Source organism: Toxotes jaculatrix, chromosome 20, assembly GCF_017976425.1.
Source record: "Toxotes jaculatrix isolate fToxJac2 chromosome 20, fToxJac2.pri, whole genome shotgun sequence".
NCBI lineage: Eukaryota > Metazoa > Chordata > Actinopteri > Toxotidae > Toxotes > Toxotes jaculatrix.
This window is the reverse complement of record NC_054413.1, coordinates 6,644,415-6,669,813: the sequence shown is the minus strand read 5'-3', so window position 1 is coordinate 6,669,813 and position 25,399 is coordinate 6,644,415. Positions and strand designations below refer to the sequence as shown.

General features: G+C 42.1%; 1 protein-coding gene across 1 annotated transcript; it reads left to right on the top strand.

The window, feature by feature from the left end:
- Nucleotides 1-77: 77 nt before the first annotated feature.
- ube3c (ubiquitin protein ligase E3C) lies at nucleotides 78-23,619 on the top strand. Its single transcript, XM_041066043.1, has 24 exons — nucleotides 78-205; nucleotides 819-929; nucleotides 1,075-1,128; nucleotides 1,226-1,300; nucleotides 1,573-1,719; nucleotides 1,837-1,952; nucleotides 2,060-2,217; nucleotides 3,043-3,196; nucleotides 4,274-4,494; nucleotides 4,692-4,843; nucleotides 5,069-5,256; nucleotides 8,133-8,219; nucleotides 8,379-8,536; nucleotides 8,879-9,105; nucleotides 11,614-11,718; nucleotides 11,985-12,072; nucleotides 13,767-13,864; nucleotides 14,095-14,227; nucleotides 15,110-15,357; nucleotides 18,136-18,348; nucleotides 20,129-20,317; nucleotides 20,414-20,480; nucleotides 20,688-20,818; nucleotides 22,463-23,619. Exons 2-24 carry the CDS (start codon nucleotides 864-866, stop codon nucleotides 22,631-22,633), a joined length of 3,246 nt encoding a protein of 1,081 aa, XP_040921977.1. The 5' UTR covers nucleotides 78-205; nucleotides 819-863; the 3' UTR covers nucleotides 22,634-23,619.
- The last annotated feature ends 1,780 nt before the right edge of the window (nucleotides 23,620-25,399 follow it).

Below are 25,399 nucleotides of genomic sequence, written 5' to 3'. Positions count from 1 at the left end.
AAGGCGGATTTACGCGGTTATTGACATGAATTTTGTCCAATCAGCTGCCCCGTACTGCAGGAACCGGATACAGTTGATCTGGCTGTTCCTTGTTATGTGTTGATTTCTAGAGAGAGGAGGAAAAGAAGACTTGACGTTTGGATTAACCTAAACTGCCTTCTCAGAGTTACTGTGTCTGTTTCAGTCCTTTATTCAAAAGTCAAAGGTAAACGATTCACAGGTTGTTGATTTATGATTCTCAGACCAGTGTCCTGTAATATGAACGATGTCAAAAGGGACATGCGGATAGGAAGGCACCCCCCGTAAAGTTAGCCTGTCTGAGTGCTTAGCTGCTGTGCTATGTAGCTGCAGCGCTAACGTCAACAAAATCATGCTACTTACACATGTGCAAACCAGCGTTGCGACTTGTCATCAATAAATATTCTGTAATTTGGTGTCTCCGTTGCTGCCTGGAGTCACATATCGCAAACAGCATTGTTTAGAGCCTGACAGCTGCTGAGTCATTAGCTAGCTAAGTTAACCGGCTAGCTAACTATTGTTGTGGCCAAAACTGAAACTGTCAGCCGGATAAGTAGCTCTTGTCTTGTAGATCAGCTGTCGTCCCCACTGAGGTTCATCCCAGTTTTATTTGGGCTCATAAATTACAATGTGCAATGATGGAGAATCTGTTAGCCGAAGTTAATCGTTCACAAGTTGGAGCCAAGTCGCGAGTCGTCAGGTCATTTTTGTTTTCATGTTGTCCTGGTTTCAACGTTTGCTCTGCCATTGGGTACTAGACTGGAACTTTGAGTTGGTTTTCGTTTCACTTTTTATTTCAGAAATTAGCGGCGACCTCTGAATCAGTCAATGGGAAAAATCTAACAATGTTTAGCTTTGAGGGAGATTTCAAGACAAGACCCAAGGTATCACTTGGAGGAGCAAGCAAAAAGGTTAGTGTCAGTTTGACCTTTCACTGGGGTGATGGGGTGAAACTGTTCTTAACAAGCTACAGCCCCAATTTCTCACAAATCTACGCTTAGCATAGACTATATTGTATGTTACTGTTTAAAGTGTTTCTCTTTTGTTGTTTTTCAGGAGGAAAAAGCATCTCTGCTGCATCGCACTCAAGAAGAAAGAAGAAAAAGAGAGGTAACTAAGTCTGTGCCGCTCATCTGTCTGTTTTACATGCTTTTGGGAAGGATCCATTGTTTCTCTAATTATACTACTTTGCACTGCTGCTTCTTAGGATGAAAGAAGACGTCTGAAGAATGCCATCATCATTCAGTCCTACATACGTGGCTATCAGGATTTGAAACGACAGGCAAGTGTGCGAGCACTCTACAGACCTCTGTTAAAGATTTCATACGTCTCTGCATTGGAAATGTCAGCTGTATCATTAGCTGGTTGTTCTTGCTGTTTCATGGTCTTGCAGACGCTTTTTATTTTTCTAACTTAGCCTGCAGTTGGTGTATATAGCTTCAGAAATTTGAATTAGGCTTCTGGTTGAATGCACATACTTAAACGTCAAATCGGGAGGTCTGGTGAGAAATAATTTTCTTGTGTGGTTAATTTTTTTTTTACTTTTTCCTCCAGTATGCCATCCAGAGGGCCAGGTTTGATGAGTGTGTCAGCCAGACACAGGCAGGGGGTGCTCAGTATGTCTTGGATGGTCCTGGTCTCTGCCTCTTATCACGACAACTCATATTTTTCTACAGACAGGCTGTGGATGCACATAGATTGGTGAGAATAAAAAAAAATGTGTTTCATTCTCTTTAATTGCTTGTTTCACAGATGCTATTATCACCAGAGGCCTAAATGTATTTCTTACAAATTGTTTCTGTTTGTGTGTTTATAAAGATATGGTTGTGCCAGAATCTGGTGAAACACAACAGTCAGTTTGTGAAATTGTTGGTCGGCCCACAGAAGCAGACATGTATGTTTCAGATCAAGAGGATCTTAGGCTTCTGCTGCAGGTATGGTACTTAAAAAAACTAGTAATGAAGTGATATGTTTAGCTGGTAGATGCATAAAGACACAGCAAGCTTCCCTTTCTCACCTAAGCCTCTTTTTCCTCCTCCAGACTCCTGCAAAACTGCAAGGACGACAGTTTAAATGTGGCGGTTCCCATGCGGATGCTAGAAATCTTTTCTTCAGAGAGAACCTATCTTCCCGTTATTCCAGATTCTAACTATGTAGCTTCATTACTCGAGCAGATTTTGCACTATATGGTACAGAAAGGTATGTTGACAGTGGGAGCCACTGGCTTATTATTTACTGTGTGGATTGTTGTTGTTGCTTTACTATCTGTCTGGGGTACGTCTAAGAATGTGTGTGTTTTATATCTGTTGAGACGATGCAAAATTTCAGTATTTCAGATGTTTATCTTATTCCAACTGTTTGCTGCCACACACACACACAAATAAACCTTTTAAAGCCTTATTGTCAAACACATAGGCATGCATAGAGATGTTGAATAGGTGTCGGTATCATTTATTCTGAAGTGTTTGACTCTGACTGGCACCTGAGTATATACAGTGCTCTGCCCAGGTCAAGTACATCTCAGATTATTTACATTTTCCCAGAAGTATGACTCATTTCAACAACACTGTTTAAGATTATTCATACTTGTCAACACAAGGTATCTTGTTTAATGTTCAGCACTACGTCAACTGCAGGCACACGTCTTGAAGCCTAATTAACCAAGCGAACTTTCTAGCCCTACTTTTACAGCTAAAAATATGGAGCCTAAGGGAGTGCTGTTTTGACTTGATGTTGCAGTTTATCCTTGCTTGTCCTTTTCCATTCTCAGTATATGTAGGACTTTAGCTGACACTGTTTTTAAAGGGGAGTTACATTTGGTGCAACACTGAGAAAAGTTCAAACAGCTGACTGTTTATTTCCCATAATGCTCATGCCAATTCTGCACTGGTTACTGCAGACGGGAACATTTGCTGCTTTTTTACATTTCTGTAAATTATGTTGTAGCATGTAGGTGGTGGATTTTTAATAAAGCCGTCTCGAGTCCTAACATTCTTTCTGAATCTTATTTCTGTTTCTATTCAGGATACTACAGGTCGCTGTACATTCTTGTGAATCACAGGCTCCCTTCCAGTCTGGAGTACAGCGACGCTCCCTCTATCCCTCTGGCAAGCACACTGTTGGAGCACATCCTCAAACCTCTGCACTTTACCTACTCCTCCTGCACAATAGGCGCAAGGTAAATTTACCTGCCAAGTTTCCTTTTAACAGGCAAAACTGTTAATATATAGTTTAATAGAAATATGAAGTTGCAACATTTTCATTATCCACTTTATGATGCATTTCTTTTCTTTGATTTCGTTTGCTCCAGGTCAGAGACAAGGTATGTTAAGAACATTTATAGTCTGGTAGTTTCAGATTATAACCAGTATTCATTCATGGATCACCCTTATTGGGTTCTCCACCAAAAACAAATTTCATGGTGTCATACACGAGAACATGAAGAGCAGTTGCTCCAGAGCAAAATGCTGAGCAACAGAATTTTGTTTAGTTCCCCTTGCAGTACTGTACTGCTAGCCTTGTTATATGACTTTCTGGAGGAGGTGAATCTCCCACATTGACAATAAATAGAGTATTGCAAATAGGTCTGCACACTCTACGTTCATAAGGATTCGCTCTCACTTATTGTAAGGCTACCGATGTCTGTAGACCTCCCAAGTGGCTGCTCTTCAAGTACAGAGAAAAGATAACTTCACGTTTGCAGCAAGGGAAAGTGTTTGTCCCTGGTGGATTCTTTTGAAATCATCCATTAAACCGATCAGACAAACCACAGCAGTTTTTTGTCCCCTCCAGTCAGTGGTGAAGCAGTAATTGCTTCGGAGACCAATTTACAACAAGCCATAAAAAGCCCCCAGACTTGCTTGCTCGCCAGAGTGCAGAATATCAGGCTGTTTGCCCTCAGTTTGAGACATTCTTAATAGCAAACGACAAGAAGACTTCTTTTCTACTTTGAAGAAAAGCAAGGCAGGAGTGCGAGAAACTTGTGTACACACAGACTCTAACAGCTAATTATCTGACGTGACCCACCAGATGTGTGTGACTGAGGCACACAAAGCAGCTCTGTTTGGTGAGACAATATTGGAGCACTCACGAAACAGAGCAGGGAGATGTTAGAACAACCCATCCCTCGATCATTTCTTTATGAACATACAGAATTCTTTTTTTATTATTAGTATATATTTTTTCAGTATATGTCTAGTGTGTTAACTTGTCTAATGTCTGTCTGTCTAATCTTTGCTTGTCTGTCGTCTTTCAGGCAGTTTATATTTGCAGCCTTTACTGAGGAGTTCATCTCAGCACCGTTTACCGAGCAGATCTTTCACTTCTTTATCCCGGCACTGTCGGACCCCCGTCTCTCATTCCCATTCGAGGCCTTCCTGAGCTCCCTGCAGGCCACCATCGGCTCCTCCTCAGCAGCACAGAGCCAGGCGCCCTGGCTGTTTTACTTTGTCCTCTCTGCAGGGGAGAACTGCTTAGGTGGGTGGCACAGTTTAGAAGTGTTCACACAGCCCCAGTGTTTGTACCGTACAATCTCTGTATCTGCTGTATATATTACAGCGTGTGTTAATAAACTAAATGTGAGTCATTTGAAGCATAAATTCATGGGGAGACTGATTTATAGAGATGAAGATATGATAGTATGTACAGTAATGAAGATGGGTGTTTGTTGGCAGGCTCATTATCAGAGGACGGTCTCCTGCTGTACCTTCGGGCTCTGCAGACACTGCTGCCGCTGCTGCCGGTGTCAGAGAGCAGCACCAGACCTGAGGTGAGCAGCGACTCAGAGGACGAGGATGATGCTGGCATCCAACCACCACCCATGCAGGTACGATCCATTTACTTGGATGCATAGGTACTCTTGATGGTTTAGAATGAATTGAGCAAATAGGGAATAAATATTGATAAGCCACATCCCTATGGTAAAATAAAATGTGATTTGTCTTAATTATCTTTACTCTGTTACACATACTTGCTGATGTGCTGAAGTGCTATGCAAATTCCTGTCATCATTCCAGTCTTTCACCTCCACTTGCATTTCCTTCTCTTTCAGGATGACAGTCGGATTTCTGTCCAGCTCATCACAGAGGAGTGTGTCCACAAGTTGGACACCAAGCAGCAGACTAACGCCCTGTTGAACCTGGTGTGGAGGGACTCAGCCAGCGAGGAGGTTTTCACTATGATGGCATCCATCTGTCATACTCTCATGGTGCAGCATCGCCTCATGGTGCCAAAAGTCAGGTACAAATTCAGAAACCTGGTGAGATTGATTTATTTAGGAATAACATCAAACACTTTTTTAGTATGTTATTTTAGCTTTCTCATGCAAATGACAAGAAAGGAGACAGACCATGACAAAGGTGCACCTCACTGTGAATCAAAGGATAACATGAAAATAAATGTAAAGTCGTTTTCGTTTTTATTTGATATCATAACATTTTACGCATCTTGTTGAGATCAGCCATGCATTCAGAGCGCTTGTTAACACACCTACCTGATTGAGAGGAAAACTGTGTCTTTATGTGTTTCCGCGCTGTAAGCAGTAATGTAAATAAACGGTGAAGTGCGGCAGGCAGGCAGTTATCTGTGGTCCGCACCCACTGGCATTTACAACCGGCAGAGGAAGCAGGCATGTCAGGGAAGCTGTCAGTTTTGGATGAGGGCAATTACCCCTTCTCAGGTTGATTACATTAGGGCCAGGATGTCAGAGGTGGGATGGGGGGAGGTGGGTTGAATGGTGCATTGACTGACGGGAGGTGATCCAGACCGAGCTTCATGGATGGTCAACCTGCTCTAGTTAATTATTAGTGGAGCCAGTTGCTGCCAGTTAATATGTATGTGTGGGTGGGGATGTGGATGTACATTCATGTTATGTTAGCAACTGTGTCCTACTCTACATATGTTTTGTTATTATCACTTTTTAGCTCATAGCTTACCCCAAACCATGCATATAAGGATAAATAAAGCTTCCTCTGTAATGAAAACTGGACGCATACAGCTAGAGTGTAGTCATTTTGTAATTTTGTGCTATTGCTTACTAATGGTTGACCAGAATTTAGATGAATTTCAGTGTATTCTCCCCCCCTCATAATTTTTTACGGCTTCCTCTTTCCCTTCGCTTTTACCATAAATCCCGCCCTTCGTCTTCCATCATTATTGGATATCTGTACAAAATAATTAGCTCACCGAGAAAGATTAATCACTGCAGAAGTGGACGGGATAGCTTTACAAGAGGCTAAGGGGAGCAAATTGCATCCCGGCCTTGATTTACTGCTCTTACAGCAAAAAAAGAGAGAGGCTGGCCGGTCGTCCAGCCGGCCCGGCACGCTGCCTTTTTAATAAATATGTAAAATGTCTCATGAAACTGTGCTCTGCCTTTTTTTCAGAGGACATTTTAAAAACTGTAGAGTGATTCAGGACCAAAATTGATTTTTGATTGATTTGCTAACTCTAGTCAGCTTAAGTTTGTTCTAGTGGGTATGCTGTAATTTCACTTTAATTGTTTAGTGTTGGATATTTGGTGTAATGTCACTTTGATCGTTTGGTTGCACCCGGTGTAGCACTCTGTTGCTAACGGGGGGTCGCTGTGATGAAAGCGAGCGCGGAAGAGCTTTGGTCCTTCATTTACTTTTGAAAGCTTGCTGTGATTTTTGTGTTGTCATGAGATAATGATGTGAATCATGCTAATGCAAGAAAAACAGGTTTGTATTTAGGTATTCAGTCTTCATGGTATCGAATCTGACCTGAGCACAGCTGTATTTATTTATTTATTTTATTTTTTTTCTGCTGAACAGAGATTCTTTCATTACCACAAAATGAAATGATCCAGGCATGATTCATCAAGCTGCTTTTCACATACACACGCATGCACACCAACCCCTTTTGATGTCCTGACTTTGTTTATTAGTGGTTCATTCCATGATTGAAATGGGGGTTTGGGTTCTCTCAGGCCGTAAATCAGCATGTCAGCTGGCATTTAGTGCTTTGTTTCCCATTTCAATCAAACACCCGCATCACTTGTTATGAGCCCACAGCACTACTCTTCGCATCTCTCCTGAGCCTTGTAGTACCGACAGATGGTGTGGGATCGACGCAAACCATTTTTCAAGCCGTACGGAGGGTCGTGTGACACTCTGCTCCTGAAGCTCATTTCCATTTTGGGATTCTTGAGTGGGGTTTTGGTGGATCGAATGGTGGGATGGGAATTTGAGCGTTGACATTGAGACGTGAAAGTTCAGCAGATTCAGGATTCCCTTTTCCCGCTCTGCCTTCTTTTCTCTTTTTGTCTCGTAGCCCTTTTTCCTCTGGTGACCTGCCGTGAATAGGTGATGCGGACCTATTAAAGGAAAGCATCCTTATAGGTGTCAGTACTGTCACTCTTCAGACAAGGGCCTATTATATGCAGGGGCACTTTATTTTGCTTTTTAGCTTACTTACCACATTATTGTCACCTGTACTTACCCTCTGTGTGAAAAGCCATGCAATTTAGGAGTATACACAAACACACACACACTTGAACAAAGAGCAGCTTCACACCTTGGTGCCATAGCCCGTTGAGTGCAGAGCGACTATAGCGAGGTATGTGGGCCCTCCTCAGTGTTATCATGTAATTCACTGTGAGTGTGGAAGCATGCTGGCGCTGCGGGGTCACAGTGAGGACCAGGCTTCCCCTCCTCCTCCGTCCTCCATTGTCTTGCTCCCCTGGCCATTAAGTTAAATGGGGCTCCAGCAGGAAACCAGAGGGCTGTTTATGACCCGAGCTGGGCACCCTCGCCAGCAACTAGTTTACTAATGGAAGGTGCCTCGCCTAAATAAAGCTTAATGGCTCATTTAATCTCTTTTCGGCCCTCACAAGGTATAAAAGGGGAGAGAAAGGCCAAGAAAATTCTACGAGGAAAATGTTGGTTAACAGTGTCATTTATTTTTTTCCCTCCTTTTACTTGTGTCCTCTGATTAACAGGGCAAAGTTAACAATCCTAAGAGAGCAGACAGATTGGCGGAAAGTAATTTTACTGTTCCTCACACTGATTGTGTCATGTGATTGAAATAGTTCTCTTCCCTCTCTCAATTAAATGTTTGACTTTCATGTGTCTCATCTCCGTATTTGTTCTCTGCAGACTTCTCTACAGTTTAGCTTTCAATGCACGTTTCCTAAGGCATCTCTGGCACCTGATAACTTCCATGACGACTAAAATGATCACTGGGTGAGCTAATGCAGTTCTGAATATCAGTCAATGTGTATTTTATCTTTGTGTGAGCAGTTGTATGCACATATCTGTGCTTGCATGCAGCATATTTCTGTTTACGTACATACCGTATGCGTCTCGTACTCAGTCTCTTCCTTTCTGTGTCTGCCCCCTCAGATCCATGGTGCCGCTGCTGCAGCTGATCTCGCGAGGTTCTCCCATGTCGTTTGAGGACTCGAACCGCATCATTCCTCTCTTCTATCTCTTCAGCTCTCTCTTCAGCCACTCGCTTATCTCCGTGCACGACAGCGAGTTTTTTGGGCATGAAATGGAAGGTAGTAGACTTATTCCTCTGTTTAATCCAGCCTTACAAAAATTCCCTAGCGTTCCTTATCTATGCTGTGGGTTATATCTACATTCATAGCTTTGTTTGACAAATGAATACACTGTCTAGGGATTGCTGGGTGTCTCGTATGTCTGATTGGTACACATCTCCTTGGAGCTGGTTGTCATCTGGACACAACCATCTATCTCCCATTTCCCTTATTTGGAATTCTTAGCTAAATAATATATTGTCATTGACTCTTGCTTTCATCAGTCGCATTATGTCTTGCCGCCATGTAAATGTGAAAATCAATATCTGTAAAAGACAGTGAATACATTCTCCCTCTCAACAGGTCAGACGCAGTCCTCCATGATGCCCTTCACGTTGTCAGAGCTGGTGACTCTGTCTCGCTGTCTGAGAGACGCGTGTCTGGGGATTATCAAGCTGGCCTACCCTGAGACCAAAACAGAGCACAGAGAGGAGTACATGGCTGCCTTCCGCAGTGTGGGTGTCAAGACGAACACTGAGGTTCAGCAGCGTATCCAGGCGGAACAGAAACGCTGGGTACAGCTCTTCAAGGTAAGACGGATGAAGCTACCCACATGTTACAGCTGAATGCCCTTTTTTTTTCCTATTTGTCAAATGACTGATTTTTCATAATCATGCCTAGCAACTAACTTCCCTTTTCTTCAATCCAGTCTCGACATATATGAAGTAAAAATAATGGATCCTTAGACACTGAACCTGTAAATTCATGCAGAAATTTGAATTTGTCACTGATCATTTGATGATAAGCAAATCTCAATTTTAAGCATTCATTGTTTAAATGTGTTGCAAATATGGTTCTCGAACACTTTGTTTATTGTCCTCTTGCTCTCTTTGTTGTTGAAGTGTGTGTTATATGATTTGAAAACTGATGTAAAAGGAACACATTGCACTGACCAAAACATACAAACTGTGCCACACGCTTCGGTCACACGACAAACATGCTAAACAGTTTGACATCAGTGACTCATCTCAACCTAACTTGTGACTAAACTACTAGCTCTCCTCAAGCCCCAGTGTATCCCATGAGAGTGTGGCAATGCGAACTTGTGGTTTAGAGGTTAAGCTTAAGAGTCAAATGGTGACCACAGAGTTGAACTGTTTTTAAAAACTGTTTAAAAAAAAATGTTAATCACAGGCCATAGCTCTAGATCTTTTATCACTGTTACTGGCTGCACATTTGTCTTGTCTTGCACCACTGTCTGCCAGTGCTGGCGTCACCTTTGGATGGATTTCATCCTGGAGTTATCATAAATAGTGCAAAGCAATCATGAAGGAGGAGAAACTGAAACCAAACTCCTTTTTGGCTAGGAGAATAAACCGTGATATATGGCACCTTGACATTAGGCTTAATTGTTGTGTAACCTGTCTGTGCATTGAAGCAGAGTGGCCTAATGCTTGCCAGTGTTAGTGGAAATCAAGCATGTATGCATGAACAGGCAAAGACAAGGTGGAGCGCTGCCATGGAGGTCATCCATTGGTTATTTACCCAGAGGAAATGAGGCAGAAGACAGCGTTAACTTCATTCTCCTCGGCTCTTTTTCTCATTCCACATCCCCTTTTCATTTCTCCTCTCCTCCATTCTCTATCAAGGAAACGGTCATTAAGCAACTTTGTTCTTGGCTGTTAGTCTTTGACAGAAGGATTTAAAAGTGAACACTGGCGTTCTGTGAAAGGTGGCAAATACGCAAAGAGCACGTCAGGAAATTTTCATAAAAGATCTGCTCAAAGGCCTCTTGTCAGCTAAAACGACCCATTAAAGAAGTGGGAAGCAGGGGAAATGCATTTTCCAAATTGAACGGTGGGATTTACAGTCGGTTTAACGCTGCTGACCCCTAACACGCTAATGTTTGGTTCGTGTCATCAGCCGTCCCTCCTCATCTTTTATCACCTCCATTGTCGAGCTATCTATTTAATTGAAAGAAGTTAATTGAATGAAAATGATCAACTAAGCTTGTATTAATATTGCTAATGGAACTTTCTTCTTGGCCATGTTTGGAGAACGATGTCACGCCGGAGTTTGGGAAAGGCCCATTAAGGCTTGCACTTAACCCGATGGGCTAATTAAGGAATGCTTATTCATTCCCAGAGTCAGGGGGTAGGCCTCCTCCAAACCCATCGCCACGCGCCTTTTACAGCATTTTGCACTTGCCATTATTGCGGACTCTGGTTGCCTCCTGGTGATTGGCCGAGATTGATTGTCACTCTATGAAAATGACGTGCTTTAGAAAAGAAAGTTTCGATTGAAATAACCTAGCTGGCGTATTATATGGAAATGGACTGGCTGTAACTGTTATGGCAGACATAACATCTCCCCTAATGAATTGTCATGCATTTGCACACATGAGGTTATACAGTGGGTGCCTAACAGGAACAGTACAACCTGTTATGTTCAGTCCCAGTCATGGTCCTCTGATGAAAAAAAAAACATTTATTTTTATATAGTGTATTTTCACTGATTGTGGTTTGGTTAGCTTTTTATAGCACATGCAAGAAAACGGAAGTTCAGACAGAGTAAAACTGACCACTTCAGAAAATTCTCATATGTTGTGTTCACCTGAAATGGCTCTGTGCATGCTCTGTGACACCGTTACATCAAAGTGAAATACCGTTGTAACCACGAGCCTTCTGCAGGCCAGGCGAGAGCCACGCTTTTACGCGCAGTCCCCGTGAACCACCGCTGCTGTGTTCTTTTGCATCCTCTGCCCGATGGCTGATGTCAGCAGACCTCGCCAGTAATTAACAGGGCTGGACATTGAGGGACGGCGCAGGTCGTTTTTCTTTTATACTCCCCATAAATGGCGCACTAATGGCTGAATTCTCAAATTGCTTTTTTTTCCCTCTAACAGAAGGCACCTCATCCTGTTGAACAGCCTATACACAGAAAAAGCTCTTTTTCGTTCTTGCGTTTTCTACCCTGAAATGTACGTTTTGCTGTCTAATGACGAATTGGATTTAGTGGGGATACAATTGACAGAGTTAGAGATGCTAATGTGATATGTGTATGGGTGTGACTGTCCGTGTGTTTGATCTACTACCCAGGTCATCACTAACTTGGTCAAGATGGTGAAAGCTCGCGACATTAGACGACCTTTCTGTCCAGCAGGTCACTGGCTCTCTGAGGAGGTCAACATCCGAGCGGATAAGGTACTTTACTATAACTATATTGTAGAACAGGGTTGAACAAAGTTAAGATGCCATAAATAATACAAACATGTAAGTGAAGCTGCAGCTGATTGAGAAACTCAAGCTCAGAAAGAAGTGGCATGTTGATTTTCCTATGAGACTATGTTTGAGAGCGTTAGAGTCCTAGTAGCACCTATAATTAGCTATATAGATATTATAATATATATAATATAAATATTCCAAGGTTGCTTTGAGTAGTTGAACTTACAGGTCTGTTGCGTCTCCAGGTCACCCAGCTGTATGTCCCTTCTGCAAGACACGTGTGGAGAACGAGAAGGATGGGCCGCATCGGGCCGCTTCAGTCTACACTTGATGGTGGTGGAATCTGTTTTAATGTTTTTTTGTTATTACAACAAAAGAAAACCTTGATTCTCTTACAAGGACAGAGGTCTATGAGTAGCAGAGTAATACTTTACAGTCAAAAAATAATGAATGCATCTGTTTAAGTTTAAAAAAATTGTGCATGTTACTTTCTCTCCATATGCCAGTAAAACATTTACATTGTTTTGACAAACTGACCCTTATAATCATCCTGCCCTTTAAAAAGCAGAGGGTCTGTTGTCTTTGTTTTAGAATTATCTTTAATCTTGTTTCTCATCTGCCTCAATAACTACAGTCCTAGCCAGTTACTCTCAATGCTGTGCTTAATGTACACCACAGAGCTACTCCACTGGCAATGGATGGAAATTTAGAATCGTATAATGCTTGTGTCAGCTTGATTCATTGCCCAGAAAATCATCCTAATTGCTGTCCAAAGTCACCTTCTGTGTTTGCTTTTCATATTCTATGGAGCTCTGCATTCATATCATTTCCCCTAAGAAAAACTAGGAGTCATCTTCCTAGTTAATCTATAGTAGACGGAGGGAGGAAGTTGAGCTGTCCTTTGGTGTAGGATTAGAAAATGCTGTTGATGATAGATTATAGATTCCCACCCTTGGAAGTGATAGTTTACCTTTTTTTTATGTGGAGCAAATGCTTCTTAATGTAAAGATTTCTCTCGCAGCACTTCACAGGAACAGCATAGAACCTCAGAAAAAGTCATTAACCTTCCCCCGTTTTAACAAAGATATATGTCCACGCATTTTCCCTTCATTCACTCAATTAGGCACTGAGAGGAAAACACACTGATGCAGGCAGGGCTTCATCTGGCTCACTTTGAGCCATCCCAGGTTTCTGTGAAGTATGGTGTGAAAACAAGCTGATAACAATGTGTGTATGATCTACCTAATGCCACTCAGAGGCTGTATGGGATAAATTCAATTAGTGTGAAAGTACCTGATGAGCTCAGCCACATCTGGTCCATGTGTTTGTCTGGCCTTTTCTCATTTCCTTAAATGGACAGGCCCCTGGCTGATGAATGCGCAACGTATTGACCACTCCGAGGCCATATTTCTCCTCAAAGATGGAAACCTGATGGGAAAATGCAGATCAGATTGACTAATTGAGCAGAATAATTGAGCTGCAGTGGACGCAAAGTGGGGAGGATGAAGAGAGGTTTAGCTATTGTGGCATTTTTTTTTTTTTTTTTGTGGGCTTAACAGTCCAAACCCTGAGTTTAATACAAAACAAACATCAGCTTAATGGATATAGCCCAGCAGGTGGACGGGCAGCTCACAGTTGGGTTAATTAAAAGCGTGTAATTAAAAGGGTGAATGCTGGAAATGTCTATAATGGCAGGCCTCTAAGCAGTGCACTGGGTCTTAACTACAGAACTAAGCACTGAGAATAACAGTGGTACTGTTAGATCAGTGTTATATGCAGAGGATGCTGGATGTATTTCACCAGCTAAACTTTACCTCAGTAAGACTGTGAATCTCTACCAGATTCAGTCTTGGAACCTCTCGTTCAATTTTCTTCAATATTCTTATATTTTCCTGTTATTTTCCAATTAACTAAAATATAGTTTTTGATCAATTTGAGGAACTTGCAGCTTTAGTTTTCAGAGTTTGTGCAGTGTGCAGACAGTCGGGATAAGCTAACATGTTGTGTAATTGTGTGTCTTTCTGCAGTCGGCTTAGAGCCTCCACAGCTGTCTGTGTCCGAAGAGAGACATCTGGCCATTCTCACAGAGCTCCCTTTCGTGGTTCCCTTTGAGGAACGAGTCAAGGTACTGCACAGACTGTATTACCCAGTTTTGTGTGCAATATTAGAATTTTTATTTTTTCTGTCTCTTTTCACTGTGAACTACCAAAAAAAAAAAAAAAGCCAAATGATAAATAAGAATGATAAATATAAAGGATTAAGAAAATCCAGTAAAACCTATCACCAGAATCAAACATTTTATAACTGAAAGGATTTGTCAGTGACCCTGCCACCGGGTTTGCATCTGTCTTGTAGATCTTCCAGAGGTTAATCTATGCTGACAAACGGGACGTGCAGGGGGACGGGCCATTCCCTGATGGTATCAATGTCACCATCAGACGCAACTACATCTATGAAGACGCCTACGATAAACTATCTCCAGAAAACGGTACGGCTTGCATCACTACAGCTTAAATTAAAGAAGCATCTTTATGTGTGCATCTTTTGTTGTGTTAAATATGTGAAGCTGGCACACTTTATCACCATGTGGTCTGGAAAATGTGTTGCATTGACTGCGTTATTTCCTACCTTTATTTCCGATGCTTCGCTGTAGTAAATGTTGACACTGTTACTGAAACTCTTGTTATGGTCAATAAAAATCTTACGGATCAAGGTTCCAGTTAGTATTAAAGATGAAGGTTAGCTCTCTCCTTGCAAAGTATTGAATTTCGGTAAACCATAATTGTGGTTCTGATTATTATAATGGATCACATAAAAGCAGAATCAATTATTTTAAGTCACCTCTTTTGTGAATTTGAAAGGGCACTTCAGTGGGGGCAATCTGATTAAAAAGAGTAGTATGAGACCTGGGCTGAAGACATGATCTATATCATTTATGTGTCTATAAGTTATAGCTGCCCTGATTTATCACTGTACATTAATTATTCTGAGAGATGACCTCTTATAGAATTTGATTTGAATATTCTGAGGTGAAGAAAGTGCGCTTCTTGCAAAATATGTTTGTTGGGGGAAAACAGTGAGTGATTTTGGACACAGGCTGAGGCTCTGATCCCAGCTTTGGTGAAAGCCACAGAAGCAAAGATAATTCCCTTCTCCCATTGGTGTTTACAGGCCACTGTCTCACTGCTTCTCTTTTCACTGACTCGCCTGTTTCATCTTGTCTGTTTAGGGATAAATTATTACATTTACACGTATAATTGTTGGTTTATACACAATTGTATGGTCACAGTTTCCTGTGACCATGAACTTTATTCTTAATCCTTTTTCTATGTTCTTAAATTGTTTCTCATGCTATGTATCCATACGTTAGAACCGGATCTGAAGAAAAGGATTAGAGTCCATCTGCTGAATGCCCACGGGCTAGACGAGGCGGGCATCGATGGTGGTGGCATCTTTCGGGAGTTCCTCAACGAGCTCCTCAAGTCGGGCTTCAATCCAAACCAGGGTTTCTTCAAGACGACCAACGAGGGCCTGCTGTATCCCAGCCCCACTGCAGGGATGCTGGTCGGAGACTCCTTCACAAGACACTACTACTTCCTAGGCAGGATCCTCGGAAAGGTGAGCTTTTAAAGTAAAAATCTAAAAAAAAAAGATGGTTATGTGAGAAATTTCCATGTCCTTACGCAAACCCTCAATATCCCTAAAACTATCCCTAAATAAAATACCAAGAGAACTGCAAGATGAAGTCACAGACAGCCTTCAATTGATTACCAATATGGCAATTAAGATCAGTCGGTGTCAAGGCTGCCCTCGCTGTTTATGGAAATTTAGAGGTTGTTTTGGTGTTTGCTCCAGAAACTGACAATGTCAAGAGAAATTGCTGTCATTTGTTTCGTAAAAAGATTTTAGGGTTGGGGTTAGAACTTGAACCTAGCACTCTTGCAAGCCTTAGTTTTGTTAATTAGCCCTGTGCGTAATCTGTTGACGGCATTGTTTTTCTGTCCCCTTCCTTCCTCTGAAGTCACTATTTATTAGAGCCTAATGTTTCTAAATCATCCTTAATGCACGTGGTAGTGATTGTTTATCAAGATGCCTTCTTCGTGGGGGGGCTATCATCTCAACCCGGAGAAGAATTACCTCATGACAAGCGGTCGCCTCTCAATTAGGACTTCCATTAGCCGATGATTCCTACCTCTTGTTTGTGTAGTGATTGCATTTGGCTGGCACTAAATCAGTAGGCCCACACAGACAGGACATAAATAAGCGTTCAAAGCATGTGGTAATAGCATTTTGATCTGTTTTACAGTCAGGAACATCCAGGTCTCTTCTCTCTTGCTGAGCCCGAGATGGTCCGGTCCACTTATCAGAGCATCGTAACTCCTCCTCCTCCTCCTTCTCTTCTTTTTCTTCTTCTTCTTCTTCTCTGTATTCTATCCAAGTGAGAAATGATCAATCAGCAGCTACACGCTCTCCGCCTCCACTCTCTCAATATTGTGCTCTCCATAGCTAATGGTTCAGGCAATTAGGTGGGGGGAAATTAATTTGAATTTGACTTTCAATTAACCCTACCTTAAGTTCCTCTTTCTCCATAAAAATGGACGTTTGAGTGGCCATTTGAGAGGCGTATTGATATTTGTTTAGTGCCGTTATTGCCTGGATAAAAGGCAACCGTTTATATAGATTGGGATTGCATCACCGCTGCTGTAGTGTGCACAGTGCACATTGTGGCTCAAAGGACACAGGAGATTAATATTGTTAATTAATGTCCGAGGCGTGCCATTGTTGTGGAGGTGATGTATTACAGGCAGGAGTGGCTTGTCTGGGGTACTCACTGAAATGGGATTGAACATCAGAATAGAGGCCGGTCATCATCCTTCTTCCTCACTTGTCCACCCAGCTGGCAAGCAGAAAGATTTAAGCCACAAATGGGGAAACATGAAAACTGGTTACTTTGCTTCGGTGGTTCGAACCCTCCAGCCTAAAGACAAAAAAAGTTAATTTAATTGTAAGGGGAGTGTTCACTGATGTCCATTTGTCAAAATCAAATTTCTCATTATGTAATATGACCTGTGGGAGGTTCTCTTTGTGCCTCATTCATCTCTCATTAGTACAAAACCTCCAGCCTCATCAGCAGTGGCCTTTGCACTCCGTAAACTATGAGGGTGAAGAAAGTTTAATCCTCCTCCCTCCTTAAACACCACACTTCTGCACAGTCTCTCCTCACTGATCCCCCAGCGACTGATGGATTCCTTTAGAGGTGTATGAGGTTGGCACCTCTGATTGATAGAGATGCGTTTGAAAGGCATTATAATTTTATTGATTCTTAATGTTGTAAATTAAGGAATTTATTTGGCAGCTAACAGAATGCACCTGCAATGTTGTTGGCATTTATTCCACCTGATGGTGCCGCGATCTGTTTTAATTGCGTTGCCACTGCACTCACTTATATTAAAAGGCCTGGGCCATAATAATTAATTCTTTCCAGCCCAAGTCATTTTGGCACAATTTCTGGCAATAAACACTCATAAATAAAGTAAGTGGCATTGAAAAAATAAGGCTACAGGTTTTTTCCATATACATATTGCTGCCTCTTCCCGGCACAAGTGTTATTGATAGGTTTCAAGGGGCCACGCGGCGCATATGGTCTGAAACAAGCTCCGGCCACGAGAGAAATACTAAGTGGATTATTTTGCATAAAAAATAGACAATGTTTGAAGTTGTGCAATTAACCTGTGTTTAGAAAATAGCCGTGATTTATGTGTGTGTGTGTGTGTTTAAGATGCATGCATTATGGAAATCCTCTAGATTTATAATCCATTTAGCTGATGCGGTCAGGGTTTTTAGCGCTATCATTTATAAAGACCTGTATATTTTAATGCCTCCAACAGGCTCTTTTTCGGACTATTCCAGTACATTAGCTTTGGGTTTTATGAGTCACCTGCCCGGCTGTGGTTCTTAATGGCATTTAAGGTCAAGGTGAGAATTGGCATTTATAAAGTTTGAGGTGGGTGAAACAGAAGCCTGTGTGTTTTAGATAGATTGTGTTCTGTATTTTGCTCTCAATCACTCTGATGTGACCAGATTTACCGTCTTAACACTTTATTTTTTTTTTATATAAGAATAGTAGACCAATTTAATGTTGTGTAACTTATGTTGTAATCAGATTTCTGCACATGTACTTGCTGCTTGACGCAGGCCGCAGTCCATTTAGTTATCTCAGTAATCTAATCATGTTTTATTCAGTGACACTCAAGCAATAAACAATTGCTGTGTTTAATACTCAGAGCATTTTCTCATTTAAACTGACTGACTGATGTTTGTGGGTAAGTTCACTAGAATGGACGGTGCTCCTTGTCCTCATGTTGTCCTCCAGTTAACATCCACATTTTCCCACAGGCGCTGTATGAGAACATGCTGGTGGAGTTGCCTTTTGCCAGTTTCTTCTTGTCTAAACTTCTGGGAACCAGTGCAGATGTGGACATCCACCACCTGGCCTCGCTTGACCCAGAGATGTACCGCAACCTTCTCTTCCTCAAGAGCTATGAGGGTGACGTGGAGGAGCTGGGCCTCAACTTCACTGTGGTCAACAATGATCTGGGAGAGGCTCAGGTGACCAGGGTTGGGGACAGCGTGGGATGGAGAGGCTTAATTGATTCACATGTCCTTTTTTCCATCTCTCTGTCCCAGTTGGTACCTCTCATTCAGCCATCTTTCCTTCCTCCTGTTTGGTTCCGCTTTGTGGCGTTAATAATTCATTTCCCTCATGATGTGCCACTTTTCAGCTCTGAGAGAGATAAAGCACGTTGCCACTGTCGCCCAAAGCTCTGCTGTAGTGCAAGGAACACAGCAGCTCTGTTGACCATTCCACCTGCCTTTCCCCCTGAAATTATCTCAGAACACGCCTGACAGAAGCAGCTAGTTGCTCTTAAGCACGTCCCCTCCAAAGCTCAAGGCTGTGGAGACGAGTCGCCACCATCACACTGAGTCACCTGGCCCCAGACCTGCACTCTACCCAGATTCCCTGTTTGCTCAGGGCCTTAACGCGTCTTATTAGCTCTTCTCAAACAACACCTGAAATGGCTGAGTTACAATGTAGCCCTCCTGGTCGCAAATAGGGCATCGCAAACACGATAGGGAAAACAATTTGTGAAAGATTAGGCACACACACGGGAGCAGTCTGCCCTGCATTTGCCCTCGTGAGATAGCCAAAGTAAGCAAGATAACGACAGTAATTCTCTTACATTAGCACATAATCAGAATCCACTGTTGGGGAGAAAAAAAAGTAGAAAATGATTACCTGTCAGTTCAGCCTCATGCGGAATGCAGCATTCACGAGATGGACAAAATAAGAGGAGCATCATACTGTAGCGTACTAAACAGTCTAAGTCAGTATCATTGCACTGAATGCCTCTGAATCTTATCAATCAGTCTTTGTTGAGATTGCGTCAGAGAGGCGCTGATTCATTCCTACTGTCATTTTAGACTGTAGCTTGTATTATTGTTAAACAAATATCCTGTTAAGTGTCAGTTGTGACAGTCTACATGTGACCACTGATGCAGTGTTCCTGTCTGGCATGTGTTTGGATGACTTTGGGGAAAACTTTTCACCTTGTAGAAAAGTACACAGAGGTGAGATGTGTGGACATCCTACAACATAACAGACTCAGGGAAAAAAAAAGGGAAGCTGGATTAAACCTTCTGAAACTTTCTGGAGCTTTAATGCATCATGTGCATACCCTCCACTTTTCCCAAGACTTTTTTTCCTCTGGAAGTTACACAAAACACGAAAAGTGAGATTATTAAATGGTTATTAAATGACTGGGTTTTTTAAACACAGGATCACATACACCAAATACAGGAAACTGCAGTGGAAAAAGATGAACATTAGATTTTGTCCCACCGCAGCTGCTATGATGTCATAATACACTCGACTTTATGAACATAGATGAGCACATCTTATCAAGTGCTAACTGCTCTAAAGCTAATGAAAAGAGAACCTGGGGCCAAATTGTATTGGACCAGATGTTCATTGGACGTGCTATATTTAGAAACACTGGAATGCACTTAAACTCTCTCTCTCTCTCTGTGTCACACACACACACACACACACACACACACACACACTGAGTCTTACCTTTAATCAGAGTGCTGTTGGAAAATATTTAATTATCTTTCTGTGATTGAATCAAATCCACCTGGCACAATTAAGGCCCTTGCATTGTTTGCTGGTCATCTGGTGCCTAAGACTCATGCATAATGAAGTACCAATATGGCTACCTGACAGTAATATTACTCAGCAACAGAATAGAGACAATACTTCATATTTAAACAGAAAAAAAAATTTTTCACTGAAACTATGTGTGTGACCGTGTGTTTTACCTTGATCCAGGTGGTTGAACTGAAGCCGGGAGGCAAAGACATTCCTGTGACCACAGCAAACCGGATAGCCTACATTCATTTGGTAGCTGACTACAGACTGAACAAGCAGATCAGGCCTCACTGCTTGGCCTTCAGACAGGGCCTGGCCAATGTGGTCAACCTGGAGTGGCTGCGTATGTTTGACCAGCAGGAGATCCAGGTAATCTGCACATGACAAGCAAAGCTGCAAATTAACATGGAGCACAATTATAAGTCACTGAAACTTAAAATGTATGATGTTCTGCTCTTTAAATAGGTGCTGATATCTGGGGCTCATGTGCCAATTTGTCTTGATGACCTGAAAAAGTTCACAAACTACTCAGGTAGGATCTGATTTAAAGTTTCTGTACTGCAGCGGTGTATGGTGCTTACAGACTACATCTCTTCATGATCCACAAATACACATTTGCATCAATATGGCATGACAGAAGTCAAAATAATCAATTCACAGCCTGTTAGATATAGTAAAGATAATGCATTTTTGAGTATGGGTTGAATAATATGATTTTCTCCATCATCATCTCGTTCAGGTGGATACTCGGCCACTCACCCTGTCATCCAGATCTTCTGGGAGGTTGTCGAAGGATTCACAGACGAGGAAAAGCGCAAGCTGCTGAAGTTTGTCACCAGCTGCTCCAGACCTCCACTGCTGGGCTTCAAGGTGAGGGTTTCCCAGACTTGAACTTGAAATCCATCTTTTTCTCCTCCATATATTTACTCCTCAGACAAAGGGAGTGTTCCCTCTTAATGGGCATTTAATGAAAATACCCAGACTGATAACAGCCCTCAAAATGATCATTTTCAAATTAGGCGGCGATAAGGTCAGCCCAGCGCGGTGAAGCCTTATCTCCACGTCCACTGTTGTTTTATAGTTCATGACCTTCCTCTGTTGAAGAACTCCTACTGCAGCTGTGTGTGTGTGTGTGTGTTTGTGCGTGTGTGTGTGTGTGTGGGCTTGGTCGGAGATCCTGGCTGGACAAATATTGTCATTCAGAACCCGGTAGCAGGTTGAACCTTTGAACTTTTGCCTTCTGTGTGACATGGCAGAAAGCAGTAATTTCCTGTGAAATGAACATATAAGGAAACTATGTCCACCACTTCTAAACATTGTTGCAGCAGTACTGAATCATTACTGCTAACCTCCTGTTTCTGAAATGATTCCCTAATTGGAAACCATTTCACTTTCTTACTGACATGATTTGTGGGACACTTAAGTAGTTTGAGATAGGGGGGCCATTAAAGAGTTTTTTATGTGTCTTACTTCGTCTAACCAGAAGCTGTAATCATCATATGATTGGTTTTAGTACTCTTTAAGACTGTCATTAGTTAAGAAAACCTAAATGGTGTTCTGCAGTAGAGCGAGTGAACAAAATTCTTCTTAAAATCCTTCGCAGTACCTCCTCCTCGAGGTTTAAGAGTTGCCTGTCCTCCTCATTTAATCAATTTGACTTTGGCTAGTGTGTGGATGCTCTCCTGCCACCCTCCCTCCCTCCTCGTCTCTTCTCTTCTCCGGGGCCGGAAAGGGCGGTAATTCGTGAGCGGGGCGGCCCCTGACCCGGCCCTCAGCCTGAGCCAGCTAAGCCTTAATTAGCTGTCGTGAAACGGCCCAGGATTCATTAGAGGAGAAATAGCTCTGTCAGGAGAAGCCATTTAAAAAAGATGATGGAAACTCTCTTTTTTTCCTGAAATGATAGCCGCAGTAATGACACTTTCTCAATAAGCAACGATAGTTTAATACGGTAATTGTCAGAAAAATGGGGTCATTACGGCTAAGCCCCCGAAGAGCCATTTAATCGGGTGAGTATAGCCACTGAACCGTATACACTAACTTTAAATAGCAGGATGAAATCAGGGACGGGGGAGCTTATTCGTTGGCCCGGCTTGTGATGGAAACGGTCAGTGTCACAGTCTGCGGATGAGGTGGCCTCATCACAAGGAGGCCTGATTTAAAAAATGCCAGATAGACAACATGAAATGACCATTCCTTCAGCGTCTCATCCAAGGGTCAAACTGTGGGCTGGTTTCCCACTCAGTACCTTTCATGCACTAAGCTGATTTCCTGAATTTATACTTTCACTGTATTAGCTTAGTGCTTAATGTCTCTCTTTTAACATTTATCCCCTTGTGGAATTTGACATTTATTGCCTAATTGGGATTGCTTTGGACATTGTGATCATCACTGACACGAGCTGATTCGCGTCTCATTTTTTTCCCTTCCGTCTTTAAATGCCTCATGATGACCAAATTTCTCTTGAGTCTTAATCTGCAACCACAGCCAGTTTGTCATGTGCTTGTATGCACACAGGAGCTGTACCCAGCCTTCTGTATCCACAACGGTGGCACTGACCTGGACCGTCTGCCCACCGCCAGCACCTGCATGAACCTCCTGAAGCTCCCGGAGTTCTGCGACCAGCACCTGATGAGGAACAAGCTGCTGTACGCCATCGAGTCCTCTGCCGGGTTCGAGCTGAGCTGAGGAGGGTGAAGGCTTCTCTGTCCCTGCATCCATAGACTCGACGCCACAGAAATGGCTTAGGAGAAAAAGAAAAACAAAAAAAAAAAAGAAGAGGGAAAGCAAATGATGCACTGACTGATTTACTGTGTGTTTGTGTGTGGACGTGTGTGTGTGTTTGCGTGTGCCAAGTTAGAGGCTGAGGGGATGATCACCCACAGAGTGAAATGGGGTGCAAGGATGAAGCAGGGGTAGGAAGCCTTTTTTTATCCTTGTTGCTTTTAAGTAATTTAAATGTTTAATCACTTGTCAGAACACTTCAGACGAGCAGCGAGACAGTTCACAGGAAATATTCGCTGAAATAAAAAGGAGAAGCAAGCAGTAGCAGCTGCTCTCTTGTGTAATCTAACATGAATGGACAGTTATTTTTCACCAAAGATTAAGTGGCGTCATATTAAAAAAAAAAAAAAAAGGCAATATAACCACACATGGAAAGACTGTAGGACTCTAAAGCCACCTTGTGGTGAGCCAAGGGCTGCGGAGGCAGAGGAGCCATCATGTATTTTCACAGAGGTCATCAAAACTCCCGTTTCTGTGGTTTCTCAAATTATTATTATAACTAGTATAACCATCATGTCCGAAAACCATACTGTAAGTGTGCACATGCCATCTGAAGTGTGGAAATTCCTTATGTTGCTGGTCTAGACTGGGGGAAGATTATTATATGAGTATGGATTTGTGAATATGTACATGTTTACTACTCTTGTATTATTCATTTATTCAGTATTTGTACAGGTTTGTTTTTCTTTCCTTTGTGTGTTGAATGGAGGCCTCAAGTTTTCACACATGCTCGCTAAGGTGAACAATCTCCTCCCTGGTCAGCGCCTGAAAGTTTGCTCTTAGGGAGCAACTCCCGTGTCATGTTGATAAGGCTTACAAATGATCAGTGTAACAACAGGGTGAAAAAAAAAGAGTGTATGGAAATGAATAAACCCACTTTTCTTTTTGCATTTTCTTTCCATAAGTCTCTCTTCTCGTGGCTTGTAATTTACAGTAATGACCAAGACATAAAACAGTGCTTTGTGGGAAAATCTCCTCCTGAGTTTTATGGCCTCTGACATATAATTAAAGAAACATCCAGTTAAGAAACACTGAGCAGAACTATTCTGGCCTTGAGATGCATTATCGGGCTGAGCACAAATTAAGATTGTGTGCGTTTGTCATAAATCTACCTGCCCTCTGATGCAGTACAACCCAGGAAGATGACCATCCCTCTTTGGACGGAGTCCATCTCTCCATCCTGTCCTCGCTGCTGAAACCGCCAACTTGCTGCCCCCTCTTCTCCACTCAGAGCCCGAACTCTGCACATCCACTGGGCCAGGGAGCTCAAAGTGGTAATTGGGTCTTAAAAACCGGACTTGTCATTGAAATGAGGGATTCATCTCAATTACTGTGAGATTTATTTAAGACTATTACCTTGTGATGGATGATAACTGACAAAGTTAATGCAGGATGTTATGAATCATCCTCAGTGTGTAATATACTTTAGCTTGCTCAGAGTCCTTTTAGGGGCTAATTGAAGCTTTTAGCCTTGTTTATCTTGCTGCAGAGCAAGGAAACATCAAAAATCACTTGAGGGCGATTGGAGATTGTAGCCTACTTTGCACTTTATTACTCCAAAAGTGATGTCAACAAGGAAGGCCTGCAAACCATGAGCTAATCCAGATGAGGAAGAACAAGACATGGAAACATGTCTGACAGGTTAGTCATACCTGACCAAATATTTCAGCAAATACTGAGCCAAGATCACAGTCATACTTGTAGGTGTTGCTATAAAGAGTGAAGACCTCACAACCCTCACCTTTTGTTATCACAGATTTCCATCTAGTGGTTAACTATTGGTACTGCATGGGGAACATTTGAAGGCATGTAGCTTCTGTATCTTCAGGATATACCATATAAAACCAGGCACCTTTATCCTCCAGAGCCATCTTCTAAGAAATGAAACAAAGTTAGCTACAGATGATTTTGTTGGTGGCTCCCTGGAAACATTTCAAGGATGCAGAATTATCAAACTTTGGCTACCTGGTTGTAGCAGAAAACAGAAGAAATGAAGTTTAACTCCCGGGCTCCATCAGTATGGATCTACAAACAAAAAGAAATAGCAGAACACAGGTTTATTAGCAGCACATTAAGACAGGATTATGTGTAACTGTGCTGTCTTATGAATGTTCTTCCTACCTGTCTCAACATGAACAGGGATAGGCCAACCTTGTTTCTGTGGTTTAAAAACGTGCATGTTAGCAGTTTATATTGTCTGGCCAACAGTTGACTGCCGAGAGTTATTATTGTCTCATTTTTGTAGCCTCCCTATTTTGTGTCTTATCGAGTTCAATGCCATCTACAGCTATAAGAATCAAAGAAAGGCATAGAAGTCTATGTAAATACGTTTAGTGACAGCTATTGACTGCGTGATATATAATGACCTGTACGTCATATCTATTGCTGCGATTGCTCCTGCTCAATGAGTCTAATTAGATACTGACCGCTCGTAATGTCCATTATAATTAATAGCTATCTGTCATTTTCATTGGGTCTTCCTTGGCTGGCAAGAGCTCCACCACGCTTTAACTGCAAAAACGACCTTCATTTTCCATTTAAAATCAATGCAAGTCTGTAATTCCAGGCTCAATTCCATTCAAAACCAAAATAACCTGCACAGTTTCATTTTCTTTCTCTGGGTTATGATAAGTTCAGCCCACTGATTTTTGTTTTCCAAGATCTTCTGTG